Raw genomic sequence first — 19,451 nt, forward strand, 5'->3', positions numbered from 1 at the left:
TCACGGACGTGCAGGCTCAGCGGCCATGGCTCACGGGCCCAGCCACTCCATGGCACATGGGATCTTCCCGGACCGGGGCATGAACCCATGTCCCCTGCATCGGCAAGCGGACTCTCAACCACTGCGCCACCAGGGAAGCCCCCTGATTTGCTGCTTTTGTTGCTTTGAAGAAGCGTTTGCTACCCAGGCAACATCCATTTAATATTAACTTTAAATACTCTGACTGTAATTTCTAATGAGACATTTTCTCTAAGTACATCCTGCCATAATCAGTGGAGTTTGGAGCTGACAAGATGTTAAGAGAATAAGCAGCACCTTGCTTTTATCCACATCTTTGATGAAGGTAAAATGTGTTCTCATCCCACAGGAAGTGTTCCTTTTCACATGAAATCCTCCAGGATGATGAGTTCTAATCCTGAGGAAGACCCTCTGGACACATTTCTCCAGTATATTGAAGATATGGGGATGAAGGCCTACGATGGATTGGTTATTCAGAATGCATCAGACATTGCTCGAGAAAATGATCGCTTGAGAAATGAAACAAACCTGGCCTACTTGAAGGAAAAGAATGAAAAACGCCGAAGACAAGAAGAAGCAATAAAACGGTAAGTATAAATGAAATTGTTCTGAGTTGTGCCCGCCTCAGGGTACCTGTGAGTTCTGCAGAGGCTGTGGTGCTGTCACCTGGTCAAGAGGGGTTTGTCAAAGTTAGACTTGAGGAGACGAAGTGAAAATGTCTTCTCAACTATGATGAAAACACAACGCACCCTACTGACAGGACACTTGCCTTAGTTAACAAAAGTTGTTTACTTTCGTGTCATGAGTATGGAGACGCTGATGGGGTGGGGAAAGAATTCAGTTTCCTCTAAATAAAAGTTCATACTGAACAATCTCTCGATAAAAGAGTAAGGGAACACACACTTTAATATTTAATGAAAATCCCCATATTTAATTGTCTTTGTATCATCCTTATAAGAGAGTTCACCATCTTCCTAGATTATGAAAAGACTTGTCAATAATTAGAATTATGTGAGTTTCTGAAGTGGAATACTCAATGTGTGCCCTCTGTGTAGAATTCTGTGGCTATTATATCTCTTGTCTGGTACTAAGTGCCCCAGGTTTGTTCAAATGAAATACTTTTTTTTTTTTTTTTTTTTTTTTTTTTTTTTGGCTGTATGTGGGCCTCTCACTGTTGTGGCCTCTCCCCTTGTGGAGCACAGGCTCCGGACGCCAGGCTCAGCGGCCATGGCTCACGGGCCCAGCCGCTCCACAGCATGTGGGATCTTCCCGAACCGGGGCACGAACCCGTGTCCCCTGCATCGGCAGGCGGACTCTCAACCACTGCGCCACCAGGGAAGCCCCAAATGAAATACTTTTATGCTGCAAAACCCACCTGCTACAAGCAAATGAGCCCCGATTGCAGCCTCCAAATGGAGGCTAAGTTCCCTAGCATACTGAGACCAAAGTAAGGATACACATCTTTTGATTTTTTCCAAAAAATTTTACAATATTTTCTGAGTGTATGTGTTGTGAGGTTACAGGTAGAGATAAGTGTTTGATGGAGTCCTATTTCTTCAATGGAGTCCATTTACTAAGTGCAAAGAGACAGAATTTAGGAAATTAATCCATCAATTGACTGGATAACGAAATGGTAATAGTAAGCTATTTTGATAGTAAGTTGGTGGATTTTTCATCTAACCTAGAATTAATCCTTTTGCTTACTCTCTATGAACATTATGATATGAAGGAAAATAACATATTCTTTTAAGGTAAACTATTGATTCTTATAAAGAGGCTAGGTAAGGATGCACTATTCCAATCATTTAATGGCAAACAACTCTGTATGAGAGGGTGGGAAGGAAGAGAGAGAGAAAGAGGGCGAGAGATTTGGAAATTTTGTACAAGATTAGTTGAAAGAGTGTCATCTTTTTTCTCTGGACTATTCAAATAGAAATCTATTCTATTACCAGGTATACAAAGATTTGTCAAATGGCATGCTTGATAAACATGTTCATAATTGCAGATGTTATTTTGAGATATGTTATTTTTTTATTTCTACCTAATTTTAGTTGGTATCACAGGTTCCTTTCTAGGATGCACTAAGTGCCCTTTCTTAGAACAACTTTTTTTTTTTTCTGCTAAGTACCTCCGATGAACTTTTTTTTTTAACCAAGATGTATTTTTTTATACATTTATTTATTTTATGTATTTATTTTTGGCTGCATTGAGTCTTCAGGCAAGCAGGAGCTACTCTTCATTGCGGCACCCACGGGCTTCTCATTGCTGTGGCTTCTCTCGTTGCGGAGCTCTGGCTCTAGAGCACAGGCTCAGTAGTTGCGGCATGTGGGCTTAGTTGCTCCGAGGCATTTGGGATCTTCCCAGACCAGGGGTCAAACCCGTGTCCCCTGCATTGGCAAGCAGATTCTTAACCACTGCACCACCAGGGAAGCCCTGAACTTCTATATGTATGTAAACATTTTAATTTACTTTTGTGAGTCTAAGGTTTCTGAAACTCAGAACAAAAAAGGTTATCTTACGTGATTTCTAAAATAACTTCATCTCTAAAATCTAAAGTTTCCCAATCTTGCCATTAAACATAATTCACTCTTTTCTCTAAGCATAGAGACAGAATTATTTGCTGAATAATTCTATTAGATTGTACAGAGCACCCCAGGGTGCTTATCACTGTATTATTAGCTTCTGTGTTTCATCAACAACCTCAGAAAGTTTCTATCTAAAGATCCATAGATATTAAGAAAGTAAAAATGACTCATTTTAAGTGGTCAAGTGTTCAAAGGGGCATAACCAACAATTCCAAGAAGTCAAAAGTCCAGGGGACAGGGGCTGGAATTTAGGTAGGTGGAGACACAGCACCCTGTCATTGCATAGTAAATGAGGTCCAGGAAATTCAGTTAAGTAAACTTTGTGTTAGTTCCTGCTACATTAACAAAGCAATATTTTCTAGAATTCTATTACAAGCCATAAACATAAAGATAGCTCAGATCACACACTGAATTGAAAAAGTCCCAAACGATCTGGACAATTTTGCTTCCACATCACACTGTCAACACAATATAAAACTGTATTCTAACCATGCTTAAGAACAGAGTAAGGGCAGGAGAAGTCTACCACCCTGTGTGTGTGTATGTGTATGTTTAATCAATGTTGATGTCTTGTTTGAAACAGTTCTTCTGAGTATGAGTGTTCTTTCTTGTATCAAATAAATAAAGATTCAAAGAGAGGAGAAAAAAAAGTACTTGTCAGTTTTATTTTTTAATAAATTTATTTATTTATTGGCTGTATTGAGTCTTCGTTGTTGCACGCTGGCTTTCCCTAGTTGCAGAGAGCGGGGGACACTCTTCGTTGTGGTGCCTGGGTTTCTCATTGTGGTGTGCATGGGCCTCAGCAGTTGTGGAACACGGGCTCATAGTTGTGGCTCCGGGCTCTAGAGCACAGGCTCAGTAGTTACGGTGCATGGGCCTAGTTGCTCTGTGGCATGTGGGATGTGGGATCTTCCTGGACCAGAGCTCGAGCCCATGTCCTTTGCATTAGCAGGCAGATTCTTAACCACTGTGCCACCAGGGAAATCCCTACTTGTCAGTTTTAAATTAGCAGTTTACCTTTCTATAATCAGATTAGGAAGAAAATGAAGAACCCACTGGTAGCAGGAAGAAGAAAGAGCCTTCTAGGATCTGGCATTTGATGAGATAGATGTTCAGTTACTGTGCACTTTTATTGTTTCCATGGCAGGACGTAAGCCAGAGATGTGGAAGTAGGTATGCCTGAAGCCAGCTTACTCTTAAGGTTCCATGGCAATGTTGCTTGTAAGGCTGTTGTTGCCACAGTAGTTGGTGTTACCCACAGGAGAGTTATAAATGTGTGTACTTTATGTCACAGTGACCTAGTGACAGTGGCATTTTAGATGATGAGGCTATTCAGAATTTGTCAGTAGATCTGGGTAGAGTTGAAGAATAAACCAACTTCCCAGGCCTAGGAACACCAACTAGAGATCAACAGACTGCTAGGTCATAGTAAAGTGAGCTGATGTTCAAGTTGAATTCTGACCCCACCCATGAAATAAGGGGTCAGGCATAGAGGCTTTAATCCTGGAAGCAAGAAATGATGAATAACCTGTGAGCTAGATAGGGCATCTTTCACCTGAGGTCAAGGCGATTAGAGACAATGAGCAAACAATGCACACAATATGTGACATGGTTGCTGATGTTCAAGTTACAATGTAAGTTTCATGAGAAGAATGACTATTTGTATATACAGTTCTTAGAATAGAATCTGAAGCCAGCTTATTGTTCAATAAACAACTTGCTGTTAAGTGTATTCATTCATTGGTGAAATATTTATTGAAACCTTACTAAGTGCCAGGAAATGTTCTAGACCTTTATGAGACAGCAATGAACAGAACAAAGTTCCTGGTTATAAAAGAATTGTATTCTGAGAGAAGGGTGAAAGAGAGGCAACATGAAAGAAATACATATAAATAAATATATATGATAGGTGATAATAAATTTTTACACTGTAAAATAAAGCACGGTGAGGGCAATAAGAATAGAGGCCAGGGAAGACCTCTGAAATCCAACAACAGCTGAGCAGAGACATTAGACATTGGGAGCCTGCTGCCAGAGACAAGAGCCACATGGCTGTCTGGGGAAGAGAATTTGCGACAGAGGAAACAGCAAGTTTGATGTGTTCCAAGAAGGGAAGGTGTCGTGTAGTGACCAAGCAAAGATTGGAAGAGGTGTAAGTTCAACGGTTATTGGAGCCACCAGGTAATGTAGAGCATTATAAGTTCATGTTTTAGTCTAAAAGAAAAAAATATATTCATTGAAGATTTCTTGAGCAGAGGTATGGCATACACTAACTGCCCTTTTTAACAAGGATTACTCTGACTGCTTGCATTCATATGAACAGGGCATAGTTGGATGCAGGGAATTCAGAGAGAAAGCTTTTGCAGTAATTCAAGTGAGAGCTGATGGTAGTTTGGACCAGGGTGGTACTAGTAAATGTGGCATAAAGTGCTAAAATTTGGGGCACTAGTAAAATTTTCTAATTGATGAGACATATAAGTTGAATAAGAGAAAGGAATTGAAGATGATTCTCAAATTTGTTTTGTTGCTGTCCTGGTTCTGTTGTTATGTTATGTTTCATTTTTCCTGAAACAACTAGAAGAATGCTGATTCCATTTAATGAAATGGTAAAGACTAAAACAGGAGTAAATTTAGTTTAAATGGTGGGGGAGTGGGAGTTCAGCTTTCATAAGCCAGTGCTGGGACCCCTTTTAGATATTAAAGTGGAGAATTCTGGATAGGCAGTTGGATCCAGGGCTCATGGTGGAGATCAAAACTGGAGGTTTTAATATGAGAGTCATAGATTCTTTACAATCATGAGCCTAGTTAAGGATCCCTAGGACCTAAAATTAGATAGAGAGGATAAAAACACACAGTACTGTTCCTTGGGACACCTAATTGTTTACATGACAGGAACAGTAGAAAAATCCAGTAAGAACAGCTAGTGGGATAAGAGAAGAATCACCAAGGTGGGTGTTGCCTCAGAGTGAAATGACAAAAGTGATTAAAGAAGAGAGAGAGATTTTACTGGTAGATCAAATATATTGAATCCTGAGGATTGAACAATGTCTTTTATTACATTGGTGTTGTTGACAAGAACAGTTTTGGTGGAGGTCTGGGGACAAAACGCAGTGGAGTCATGTTCACAAGAGGATGCGAAAAGAGGAATTGAAACAAGGAAAAGAGGAATAGAGAACTATTTTAGGAACTTTCGAGGTTAAACAAAATTCACAAATATGGAGAGTAGTTGAAGGGGGAAGAGAAGTCTATAGTGTTCTGTTTTTCTGGTTTTTCCCTTTAAGCAGAGCAAAAACTAGCTTATCTGAAATGCTGATATGAAAGATTACAGTAGAAAGGGAAATGTTAATGACTTAGGAGAGGGAAGGAAAAATTACTGTGATTATGTCCTTGAGTAGGTGGGAAGGGATGGGATCTCAAATATTTCAGATAGGGGTGTTCAGCCACGATGTACAGGTGACTGAGCGATGAATGAAAGGATGACTAATTCTGTATGACGGCCCCAAACCTGGCTCCTCAAACACCATTTTATTATTGTGCCATAGGTATCACACATGCTAGGAACTGAAAGACGTAGTATGTATCTTGCTATCAGTAACTCCTCCCTGCTCTTTCCTACACTCTTTCCCCCAAATGTTTTATGGAATCCTAATTTAAAGTGAAAAGATCTTTGGAAGAGAAAAAATACTAGTAAAACCTCCTAAATTTTGAGACTTCTCAGATGACTTTCTTTTTTGTTTATTTTTTGTAGAAGTTGTTGTTGTTTTTTATTGAAGTATAGTTGATTTACAATGTTTCAGGTGTACAGCAAAGTGAATATATATATATAATTTTTCAGATTCTTTTCCTTTATACATTATTACAAAATATTGAATATAGTTCTCTGTGCTCTACAGTAGGTCCTTGTTGTTTATCTATTTTATATATAATCGTGTGCATCTGTTAATCCAGAATTCCTAATTTATCCCTCCCCTCTTTTCCCCTTTAGCAACTATAAGTTTGTTTTCAGTCTGTAAGACTGTTTCTCTTTTGTAAATAAGTTCATTTGTATCATTTTTTTTAGATTCCACATAAAAGTGATATCATAGGAGATTTATCTTTGTCTGGCTTACTTCACTTAGTATTATGATCTCTAGGTCCATCCGTGTTGCCCAGATGACTTTCTTTTACAAAAGCAGGGCCCATGCACAGTGTGAGGGCATACGTAGAAATCTCTGGATGTTGTTGTGGGAAGAGTTGGAGAGAGAAACATGAAAGGAGCCAAAAGTGTCATGATTGGGCAGCAGGAAGAGACTAAAGTTCTCCCTGATTTGGGGCGGGGTTATAGCTGCAGATAGCTCAAGTTATTCCATCTCAGTACCCGTTGAAATATTCAAATTTAAATTTTATTTTGTTCATATGGTGACCAGTATTCTGGGCTTCTGATAATTAAAAAATATAATAAATCTTAAATATTATACAGAATATTCTCACAGTACATTTTTAGAATTGCTTCAACAACGTTCCTAATAGGAAGTGTATTTTTAAAATTTTTGAAAATTCCCTAGGAAGATTCTGGTCACACAGGAATTCTGAGGTTCCAGAGATGGCGACCAAAGCAGAATACCCACATCTAAATTTCACACATAGTTTAATACTTTTAACATGCAATTTATGTCAAGTTGTAGAGAAAATTCAACATGACATTAATGAACACAGTCTAATCAATTAAAATTCTTTATCATGTCTGCTGAATGCCTTCTTTAATATATACTATGATAATGCTGAAAAATCTAAAGATGGAGCATGTTTGACCTTGAAAAGGCATTGATGATAATTCTCTGTGAAATATGCCAGTTGCAATTTCAGAAATGTGCAGACTGCCAGGGATTGCTTAAAAAATGGAAATAGGATTTCATATGATTGACCTTCTAGATCACATATGTGCTGAAATGCCTTTTGTGTTGAAGCTGGGAAGCTTAAAACACTGAGCTCTTAGAAAAGGAATACCCTCATCACATTCTGTGTTCTAAGTCACTTAAGCTTTCTGAGCCCAATTCCTTATTTTTAAACTAACTTGAGTCCTTTGTCACTACTAACTTTCTTGTACCTTCACTTCCATTTCTCAAATGGGATTTTACTGAAAAGTCTTACTAGGTGAAACATTTCAAATAAATAAAAAGTGATACTGTTTGTTAGTACTTTTCTTAACAGCTCCAAATAACATTTGGTGAGAAAGAAAGAGAGAGAGACACTCAAAGGCAAAAAATTAATGGAGAATGAAAAAATATTTCAGTAGCTCATCATTTCTGCTATTCGAAATTCTAATGGTTTTCTGCAGGCACTGTTAAGTCAGATTTTATTTTTTATTATAAAACCTATTAGAAAACAAACATGCAAAGCCTACAGTTTCAAACGAGTGAGATCACTTGAGATGGGTTACAAAACCCTAGTTTGTCATGTGTGTGGGTGAAGAGGGATGTTTAAGACACAGAGATGATAGGTATATTGAACCATTGACATACATAAGCACTAGCCATTAAGAAGGAGGCAACTGACCAATGAGAACAGTCTGGTTACAAACAACCTGTAAGGCAGTACCTGTGTGTACCTGTGAACATACGTCTGCTTTGGGGATTCACTCTTTACAGGAAACATCTTGTTCAGGACATCCAGTAAGGATATTCACTGAGGAAGAGAGGCAATAAAAGATCATCTTGTATACCAAATGATGCATGCTTAGGTTTGAGGCTTCCTTCCCTTCATGTGAATTTTTCTATCTGGATTCTGGAGCTACTTCCTGCATTGTCTCATTTTACTATTAGCCACAGTATTTTGAAAATAATATAGGACATATCCCTTAAATAAAAAGCCACAAGAAAATGTGTTCCCAGTACATGCCTTTCTGAGTATTTTTTCTGTTGTAGAAAGGGGTTGAATTTTTTTTTCTAATAAAACAAATGCTACATTAGTGAAATTCTCCCAAACATTGCAAGTCCGCAAGACAGCTCTGGACTTTAGCAAAGTGGTTCTGACACAAAGGACTACTTAAGCTGATTAGGAATGTCTCTATTCCCTGTGGATGCCCTCAAGGGATCTATATGAGGTTATATTTCCTGTTTAAAAGTGACAGTCAGAAATGGAATTAGATTAGTTATGTTCCTTTAAAAAAATACATGCATTTGTATATTAGGATATATACTTGGAAGTTATTTAAATTTGAAGGTTTCAGTATCTCTGTTAGTCAAAGAGAAACGAAGCACCAAGAAAGTTCATCCTCTAGACGATACAGAAAATAAAAAGTAAAAATTAAAAAAAAAAAGCTTTCCCTTTACTAAAGCATTGTTACTTAAAAAGCAAATGATTCTGATACCAAAGTTTAGAATTGGATAATGTTTTAAATGATTACCCAAAGACATAATTACATTGAGAGCTCTTATTAGAGAAATGTTAACAGTTACATAAATCCTATTTAGATAGTTATGGCTTCTGGAATCATACTCATGATTTGTGACAGACGTTATGGAAATAGGGAGCATTTACTGAAGTACATTTTAGCGAGTGATATATGCGTTCACTGCAACGTGAATAGCTACTTTTGTCACGAATAGGTAATCTCACTGGGTTTGATTTAATTGCAGGTATGTAGAAAAATGAAATGCTCTATTTGTGTATGAAAATGGATGTTCATTTTGTTCAGGTCAAGTGAAGACCGTTAAATGAAACAGGGTTCAGAAGCTTTCAGAAATACTCTACAGCTAGCTTAGAATATTTAGAAATACTCTACAGCCAGCTCTATCTCCTATGCTTAGAGCATAGGGAACAAACCCCCAAAGCCCTCAGCCATACTCCTATCTAGAATGAAACCCAAATCTGCAGCGTGTCAGGGTCTTGCTGGAATGAATCAGCTGATCTGATCTGATGTGAATTTCTGACCTAATTTTGCTGTAGGACTCAGGCAGAGGAAACAAGGTTAATGTGTTGATAAGGGGGTGAGATTAAACAGCAGAGAGTATCTTAATAACCCTCTCTACTTTCAACTTCCTCTTGTGTTTGTGATTAATTCCAATCACTTTTCTATTAATCATTTCAGAGGAGCACAAGCTGCTTTGCTTATTTTTTTGTTGTTGCTAAAATTGTGCATCCAGATTTCTTTTTCTAAAACTAAATAAGATATCCAGACATTGGAGTAGTTTTCATTAGAATACCAAATGCATGGGGAGGTTTTTATTCATAGGACCATACGATTAGAGGAGAGAATTCGATAATTTGCCTTGTTCTTCCCTCACTGCTCTATATTGAGCCAGAAGCCAAATCTACAAGGCTGATACTAAATGAATTGATTTATTTAAAATGTTCTATTTTTTTTTAATGCTGGAGGGGAAAGTTAATATTAATGAGCATATATCTAATGATACCACTTATGCTCATTAATATTAATTTTCCCCATTTAGCCTAAGGACACCACATTTGTCCATTTTGGCTGTTGTGCCAGTTCACTTTCCAAGTCAAAATGGTGTCTGTCCTGCTGGGCTCCTGTTTTCAGTAAGGGTCACCACAGTCTTAAGAGGATTTATACAAACATCAGCATTCCTCTATTTACAATTCACGTTACATCTATATTTGTAATAGATGTGGTTTTAGGTTTTTCACTCCATCACCTGCCAAGGCAATTAGAGGTCACATTAAGAGGGGCCTTTAATGGCTCATGTTAAGGTAAGCCTTTATTCTTCTCACATACCTTTTTGAGAGCTATTTATACTTCTGCTTGTTTCAACTTGAATTACATCTGGGACCTAGCACTCACTTTACATTTTAAGAAGCTCAGTGTCTATTCTGTATCTGAAATAGACAGATGTTGGCAAGAGGAGGGGCTTTTTAGAACACAATCCCACGTGAGACTGTCAGTCAGCCTGAGAATTAAGCTCTTCTTACGCTGAGGAAATCACAGCATGAGTGAACCTTCCAAACAGCCAAACCTGTGGCAACCTGAATCATTGAAAAGAAACCCGTTGGAAAATTGAAGGTACTCTTTCTTTCAGAAGTAGTGTTAAATATTTAGAGATGGTTATAGATTAACGAGGCAATAGTTTTTAGTCTAGGGCTGTTTCTTTATACTTTTCAGCCTATCAGAGGATATTCTCAGTCTTTAAGTAAGCATTGTCTTTGGAAAAGGTTTAAAAACCCAAATAAGGAAAAGAAATTATTATTGAGCAAGGGTATGAGTTGGGGGATTTTTTTTTTTAGCTACTAAAAATGCAATATAGCTTAGAGAACATGTCTAATGTAACAAATGATATGACTAGAGCAGAGGCTGAGCATGTTAATAAAATAGCTTGAAGGCTTCTGTCCAACTTTGACATAGCCTGAAGAAAACATCTTCATTATAAATGTATGGATCACCTTGAAATTAACTTTAATCATTAATTGATAGACGGAAAATCAAACCCCTCTCCCAAAATGAATCTCTGCATGAAACACATGCCTCTAGAGTTATTCTCAATAACATTCATATTTGGAAATACAGGACAGAATATTCATGTCCATGCTAGAATATGAATATAACTAGCCTGCCAGGAAGCAGAGGGAGAAAAAAATTTTTTAAAGAAAAGTACTTTCATTAAGATGTACAAGGAAGCTGTTTAAAAAAATAAAAATACCAGCATTTAAAATCCATTATTTTAACTCGTAAATTGCATTTTAGTCTTTGATTTGGGACTAAGTATACCACTCAGCATATCCTGATGTTTGAATAAGAAATGAAGTGGTTCAGCAGTGAAGAAGAGCTTCATCAAGAAGACTTGTTAATTTTCTATTTGGGTGATGTTTATATGTGTTGCATGGCTATTTTGTTTCTCTATAAAGTTTTTCATTAAGCATTTATTGAACATCTATTATAGGTCAGGCATAATTCTAGGTGCTTGGGATAAAACAGTGAACAAAACAGTAAAATAAATAAATAAATAAATAAAAGCTTGCCCTCATGGGATTTACAATCTGGTGTGGGTGGGGTGAGGAAGACAGACAATAAACAAGTAGAGTAGAGAGCAAGTTAAAATGCAACACGTTCTATGAAGAAAATGAAATCAGGGCGTTAGGGTCAGGGGTTTGGAAAGAGTGCAAAGGTATACGGGTAGGTCAGGAAAAGACTCACTACGGCTGTCACATTTGAGAAAGGGCCTGAAGGAAGTGAGGGAAGAAGCCGTGTGGATCTCCGGGGTGACAGATTTCTAGGAAGAAGGAACATCCAGAGAAGAGGTCCTAGAGGGGGACATTCCTGACGTGTTGGGAGGAGCTATAAGGAGGTCAGAGTGGCTGGAGGGGAGCAAGCAAGGGGTCAGAAGGTCAGGTCAGAAGTAACGGGGTCCGATCTTGTCAGGCCATGGGCCACGAGGTCACTGTCAAGATTTTGGCTTCCACTCATTTGAGATGAGATGAGAATTTTTTGTAGGCTTTTGGGAGAGAGAATGCCATAATCTGACTCCTCTAATACAAAGGAGGATCATTCTGGCTGCTCTGTGGGGCAGAAGCAGGAACATCAGTTAGGAGACTGTGAAAACCATCACGAGAAGGACAGATGGTGGCATGGACCAGAGCATCAGTGCTGGACAAGGGGAGAAGTGGTGGAATTGCAGGTACATTTTGAAGGTAGAGTTGATGGAATTTGGTGACAGATTGGGTGTGGGGTGTGAGAGCAAGATAGAAGATGACATTCCCATTAGCTGGGATGGTGAAGGCAGCAGAAAAAGGGGTTTTGGTGAGAAAGGTTTGGGGCATATTGAGATGTCTATAGGCTTTTAATGATTTGCTGGTATCTGTAAGAATTTCGTGTTTCATTTTTGATACTTTGTGGGTATGAGATTGAAGAATTGTATAGAAATTTGGAATACTTTTTTTTAGGGTGTACAGTATAATTTATTCGATCCTTTCCACATGATAGAGCCTTAGGTTGTTAACATTATTTTTTTAACTTTTCCAGATAATGCTATAAAAAACATTCTTTTCAAACTATCTTTTGCACATTTAGAAGTATTTTCGTAGGCTAGTACCTTAGAAATATAACTGCTAGATCACAAGGTTGGAGCTAAATTGCCCTCCAGGTATGCAGGACAGACATACCAAATTCAAAGTTGTACACACACATATTTAAGTTTGAGGAAAGATGATTTTTAACATTTATTCAGCAAAGGACAAGCATGTAGCTTAACCAGAGTACATGAACAATTGCCTGGAGGTCTCTGCCTTTGTGAGGAGTTAGTGGAGTTAAGTGATCTTGATTCTAAGAACTATGTGATACGCACTCTCAGATGCTTTCCGGTTGGGGCAGAGATAACCATCCTAGTCCTATAATCTAAGAAACAAGATGAAAGGCAGATGTAGGCATGCAGAATACTTGACACTCTTAAAAAGGAAAAATGCTCTAACAATGGGTAGATTCAATTATTAACGTTGGTCATGTTCACTTATGGCCTTTTTGGCAGTGATGGAGACGTAGATAATTAGTTTGTTAATTTATGCACATTGGACAGTTTTCCTGTCCTGGGGTATTTTAATAAACCTGTGGATTATCACCCTATTGTAAGATGGTAATTTAGAGTAACATGTGTGTGTGGGTACAGGAGGGGATAACTGAGTAGTGGGAAAATCCTAGTCCCTGCACAGAAGGTGGGATTGGTTTATTCTACTTCTTAGCTTTAGTGAGACCCATAAGGAGTCCTTAATTGTTAAAGTTAAGTTTACTCATTTGTTAATTAGAAATAATAATGTTCCTTTTGTTGTATTGTTAAGAGAAATAAAGATACGACACATGTGGAACAACCAGTGGAGTAGCCACCATATCATGGTAGCTGCCATTATTGTTGGTATTATTATTATTATTATTATCATTACTATCATTAATTTCACTGTCATCATTATTACCTTCATCTTCATCACATAATGTAGCTACATTAATAATGACATATGGCACCATGTCCAAAAAAATCTACCTCCATTTAGGTAGAAAGCACCACAAGGAAAGAAATTGGATTGTTTGCTTCAAGTGATTGCAAATGACACATACACCCAGACTCCAAATGTGAATTTCTTATTTTATCATTTTATTTCATCTTCTCCATGTACACATATTTTTGTTCTTTCTCCTAAAACAGTTAAAATTATATGAGGACTGAAAGAATTTTGGCACATGAATAGACTCAAAAGGATGCACTAATTGGTAGTTTTAGCCTTAATTATTAAACCAGCTTCCAAGAGTAGAGAAATTGCTTCTTGCGCATAGTAGGTTTTGAAACATTTGTCATGTCAAATTGTCTCAAACTCATTCAGTGCACTGATGATCTATTTTCCAAAGGAATAGTAAATAAGCTAGCATAGCATGTGATATTTTAAATGTAATTCACTAATGAATTTCCAGATATTTACAGGGAACTACCCTGAAAGTTTCCTCTCTTGGCAATGAGCTGCTAATTTTTTTTACTCTTTTCATGGAAATACATACTTTCTGTGAAGAAACTGCTGTAACATTTAGGCTAAAGCTAAACAGAGAAAGAAATAATGACTCATGAAGATAACATAACTCCTTTATATCTACAAGAGCTACAGTCTAAAATGAGTTTTTAAATACTCTGTGATTTGATTTCTTTTCTGGAGAGCAACATATTTTCAACATGGCAGTGTAAATGCTACTAAAAGATTTCAGCTTCATATTATTTTGAGGCTTCCGTGGGGAGGCTAACCACACGAAACCATCTACCTGCCTTTCACACCAGGAAAGAGATCTTCTTCCTTTTAAACCACTTGATGCAGTAATTATAACACTGACCTATCCAGCTTTTTCAAAGAGAACCAGAATTGCATGGAGACACTCAAGTCTTTAAGAGTTTTCCTAGAGGGATTCTTAACCTCCTAGGATGCTTCTATTCAGATAGTCACATATAACTTAAAATTTTTTTGAAATGCTCCAATGCCTATTATAATACACAATTGAAATAGTATTTGTTTTGGAGATAAATGACAAAACAGGACTAGAAATCATTTGTCGAGCAAGTGTTTCCATAGATCATTTTTAAGGAAACGTTATTCTTTCAGCAGCTAGAATTTTAGTTTGTTTTGGGGAGAGATGGCATTTTGTGAATTACAGAAAAAAAAAACAGTAATGGAGAAATTTTTTATAAAGACAATGGAGAAATATCTATAGCAATGAGAGTACATATAGACTCTTCTCTCAAGAGAAGGGAGATGACTTCTTTTTTTATCCTCCTCCCATACCAAGTATGAAATTATATTGTAGGGGATGCTTGATCAGAGTGAGACTAGAATCTGAAATAATTTACCCTTATGTTACTTTTAAAGTGTTTTAGAAAAACTCATTATAATTGATGTACATTATTCCCTTCTGCCTTGTGACCTCTGGATAACGGAGCAAAAGGTTAAGAGGTGGGTAGTTTATGACTTTTCTCTGGATTTTTACTGAGCTCTTTTTGAAAGCCCCAAACCTTAGCCACTCCCAACTCTCAGCAGATCAATACAAATAACATATCTTATTTAGAAAGAAATCTCATATGCTTTATAGCTCCTGTTAGTACAGACACATTCATTTCTAGAAGTCAGTTTTTTCAAATGCCAAATTTTATTCTTAGATTATGTCTTCTTTTCCATATAATTTTACTTTTATTTCTTCTTAATATCTTTTTTAGGATTTTAATTCCTTTCCTTGGTCCCTGTGTTTCATAATACATTTCAGTTCCAATCTGGTGTGTGTGTGTGTATGTGTGTGTGTGTGTGCTTTGTTCAATTTGTGCACAATTATTTTAAAAACCCTAGGTATTTCAAATAAAAATAGACGAGAGAAACACGTTTTCAAAACATGGTACATGGTTCAACAGATTAAATGGAATATAGAGCGATGGGGGAGGGGGACAGAAAATGACTGCCCAGTAAAAGGCTTTTTAGCAAATCATACTGAATCTCATTAATAAAGAATACGTCCACTAGAGCCGTACAATCAATCTGCCGTGTGCATTAGTGATGTCTAGCCCAATTCAGGTAGATAAATTATTCCCTAAGTGTTGGTTGCCTGTCACTCAAATCACAATACCAATAATACATGCCATGCTGAATTTCCCCTGACTCATGATGAATTTTTTCACAGGGTTAGACTGCACTAACAGGTGAAAGAGAAGAATGATGTCTGTCTGAATGAACACCACCAGCAGCAGCCAAAAGGATAGATAACTGGAGACCTAAGCAATAGAATAGGACACTGTGAACCAATCTACCAAAAATAAACTGGCAGGGAGTAATCCAACTAAACACCATTGCCAAAAGTGTCAGCTAAAAATGCAACCGGAAAAGTGTGTAGTCAATACAGATCTTGCAAGGCCAGATGAGAGCATTACTGTAGTGTAGAGAGATCCATCACGGGAAAACAGGCACAAGACAAGGAAGATAAAAGGGAATGAGAAACAGAGTAACTAGTTACTTCCATGAATATTTTAATTACAGTATCTAGTTTGGTTTCTACCCATGAACAATTCTATTTAATGATGGATACCATAACTAATATCCTTCCCCATAGCTAGCTGTCAGAGCATTCATTATTATAAGCAGATACTTTAAAAAATCTTATTTTATATTGGAATATAGTTGATTTACAATGTTGTGCAGTTTCAGATGTACAACAAAGTGATTTAGGTATACAGATACACATATCTCTTCTTTTTCAGATTCTTTCCCCATATAGGTTATTATAGAATATTGGGTAGTTCCCTGTGCTATACAGTAGGTCCTTGTTGATTATCTATTTCATATAATGTGTCTATTAAACAGATACTTTTTCAAGATACACTATAATATACACTGTGAGACTCTGGTTTGAATTGACACCATGTGATTTTTCTAAAGAAGTCTGTCAGTTTCACATATGACTGGAAAACAAAAGCACCCCTTTTCCATCTATAGGGGAAGGGAAAGTCTTCTATCACCCCTTACAAGATTAAAAGTCTCTAAGGAGATATCGTGCATTTAAGAGAGTATTTTGAAATGAGGTGGGGACTCTAAGCCTGTACTGTTCCATGATTGCATTAAAGTGGAAGAATGAAAGATTAGGCCCATATTGGGTTTAGGAAGAATGCCGCTTGCAGATTTGTCGTTAATACAGTGACCCTATCTGCCCAAGCCTTTCTATTTCAATGTGACTTAGAATTCTAAAAAGAAGTCAGCTTAAAGGTATCAACACACCCTGTGTAAGTTGCCTTCAGCAAAAACCTCTATCTTTAATTTAACACAACTGGCAATCTTGGTTTGAGACAGGCTGTGATTTAGTTAATACGAAAACAGATGACCTCTGTCACCCCGGAGTTGAATGAGAAGCTCAGTTCAGGTTTGATGGCACGTGTGAACTATTGTAGGAATGATAACCTGGGAACAAAATGAAATGGCCTCAATGAACATGTGGAAGAGAAGACGTATCCCCCTTCTTGTGGCCTGATCTCCTGGACACGTGTATGCGTGTTTATTTTTTAAAGATGTGCTTTAATAATGCGTGCATGTTATGTTACCTCAGTCACACAGATAAAACTCGTTTTAATGAACAGGCTCAGCATAATCAACCTGATGCAATAAGACTATCTCCACTTGTCAACTAGCAGCTCTTGTTGGGTCCTCATAAGGACACAACATATCCTGGCAGACAAGAAATAACGTGTAATGGAAACACTCACTACTTTCAACTCCTTGACTAGTCAGTTTAGTTAATAAAAATCTCATCCTTTTACTACATGGATCATGAGATATCATCAATGATGGAAATAAATTATCTTTTTTGAAAACTTTCGAAAGTGAAGATTTGGAGACATTTTACTCCTCAAGTGGACCATATAATCCCTAAGTTACTTGATGAAATGCAGTGTCACGTGTTTAAGATCAGACCTGAGAGTCAACATTTTATTTAATTTTTGCTTATATTCATGTCTGAACTTCGGAGAAAAAAAGATGTTTCCCTCAATCCTTTTAAGTTTATTCAGATAGATTTTTAAAAATGAGTGAAGAAAATGTTATTTTGTATTCAAAATGATAGTGGGACAATGAATTAAAATGTCATCAAATTATTTTTCTTCTCAGGTATAAAGACGTCAAATTCATCAAAAATCCCACTTGCATACTTTCTATATATGATCTCCAGCCTCAGTTTGTCTTATTTAAGCCCTAATTATCATCTATGTGCAAGGCAAATAGCCACATAAATAATACAGCCCACACATATAAACTGTAGGAAGAGTCCTCTGTTGTACATGGTTTATAAATTAGCATAGGAATTTTTTAAATTTTTGAACAATGGCTTTTGAGACTTACAATCCCAAAGTTTTGCTCTACTATTATTGTATTGGGACCATGGAATAAATATAAAATGAGGCAAAAGAGAGGAAAGTATAATTTGAGGGAATTCTAAAGCCCTTAAGCTTGTTTTCTGTAGTTTAGAGAGGTAAATATAAGTAATTGCATTGGCTGCCAATGCCCTTATGATACTTATATTGCAGATATTTATTTATTTATTTTAGATTTATTTATTTATTTATTTATATTTTTATTATTATTTTTGGCTGCATTGAGTCTTCATTGCTGCACGTAGGCTTCCTCTAGTTGTGGCGAGCAAGGGTTACTCTTCGTTGTGGTGTGTGGGCTTCTCATTGTGGTGGCTTCTCTTGTTGCAGAGCACAGGCTCTAGACACGTGGGCTTCAGTAGTTGTGGCACGTGGGCTCAGTAGTTGTGGCTCGCGGGCTCTAGAGCGCAGGCTCAGTCGTTGTGGTGCACAGGCTTAGTTGCTCCACAGCCTGTGGGATCTTCCCGGACCAGGGCTTGAGCCCGTGTCCCCTGAATTGGCAGGCAGTTTCTTAACCACTGTGCCACCAGGAAAGCCCCTACTGGAGATATTTAAATGTGGACAGGACTTAGACCTCCTAAAACCAAAGCAGCAAATGGAAATAAATTAGATTAAAAAATAAGGTGAAAGTGAAATGGCAGAATAGAGGTCAGAGGAATCTTAGCCAAGTCACTAAAATGCTAGACTGTGTTCCCGTCTTCTTCACTCTCTGAATTTATAAGTAAGTTTGCAAAATGCTTGTCAAGAGTAATCATTAAAAGAATCCTTGCAGTTTTACAAAGTAAGCCAAAAATAATTTGAAGCTATTTCCATCATACTAAAAGTTGTATGCTTAAACTGGCACTTAATCACTACGTAACATTGCTTTTCTAGAAACCAAACTTTTGGCAACCTAAACAATTGAAATTAATTTTTTAAGGGAGAGAAATTTTAATAAAAAAGAGACAGAAGCATGTCAGGTGCCTGGCAAATGAGAGTCTTTGGAGTGGCCATGTCCTCTCCCACAATGAGTCAATCAGACACAGCTGTGACACAGCTACAGGACAAGGGAGCTCGTGGATTCACACAAAAGGTACAGTCATCTATATGGTTTATTTCAAACTAGTCAACTTGGCATATCAGAATTTCTATTTTTATTTTAGTTCTCATGTGTGTGTGTGTGTATGTGTGCACGCACACGCGTTTGAGCCATTGATGCCTTGATGGATTACACACAGAGCATTTCTCACCAGGAATTTATCCAACAAGTAAGGGCACTTTGGTTATTAAATTGAGTTCTCATGTTAGAGGCCATTAGGCAAATTATTTAGTGCATTCTGCTTTAGAAGGCAAGGGCACAAGTACAGTATTTTATAACTGGTTAATTTCATGCTGCAATTAAATTCTTGACACACACTTGGAATGGGAAACAATGTGGAGGGGAAAATTAAAGAAAGCTTTCTATCATCAAGTTTCTGTTTGAAAATAGACCTTTAAAAAGAGGTTTATCTAA

At 37.3% G+C, this 19,451-nt stretch overlaps 1 protein-coding gene across 1 annotated transcript in view; it reads left to right on the top strand.

Moving 5' to 3' along the window:
* Nucleotides 1-384: 384 nt before the first annotated feature.
* NYAP2 (neuronal tyrosine-phosphorylated phosphoinositide-3-kinase adaptor 2) overlaps nt 385-19,451 on the top strand; it is a gene marked incomplete at both ends in the record, with an annotated part of 253,406 nt that continues 234,339 nt past the window's right edge. Inside the window, one exon of the mRNA XM_081242400.1 lies at nt 385-605. Coding sequence (XP_081098526.1) covers nt 385-605 — 221 coding nt within the window. The remainder of the gene's footprint in view (nt 606-19,451) is intronic.

Source organism: Mesoplodon bidens (genome assembly GCF_964165515.1).
Source record: "Mesoplodon bidens genome assembly, chromosome: 8".
Classification (NCBI taxonomy): Eukaryota; Metazoa; Chordata; class Mammalia; order Artiodactyla; family Ziphiidae; genus Mesoplodon; species Mesoplodon bidens.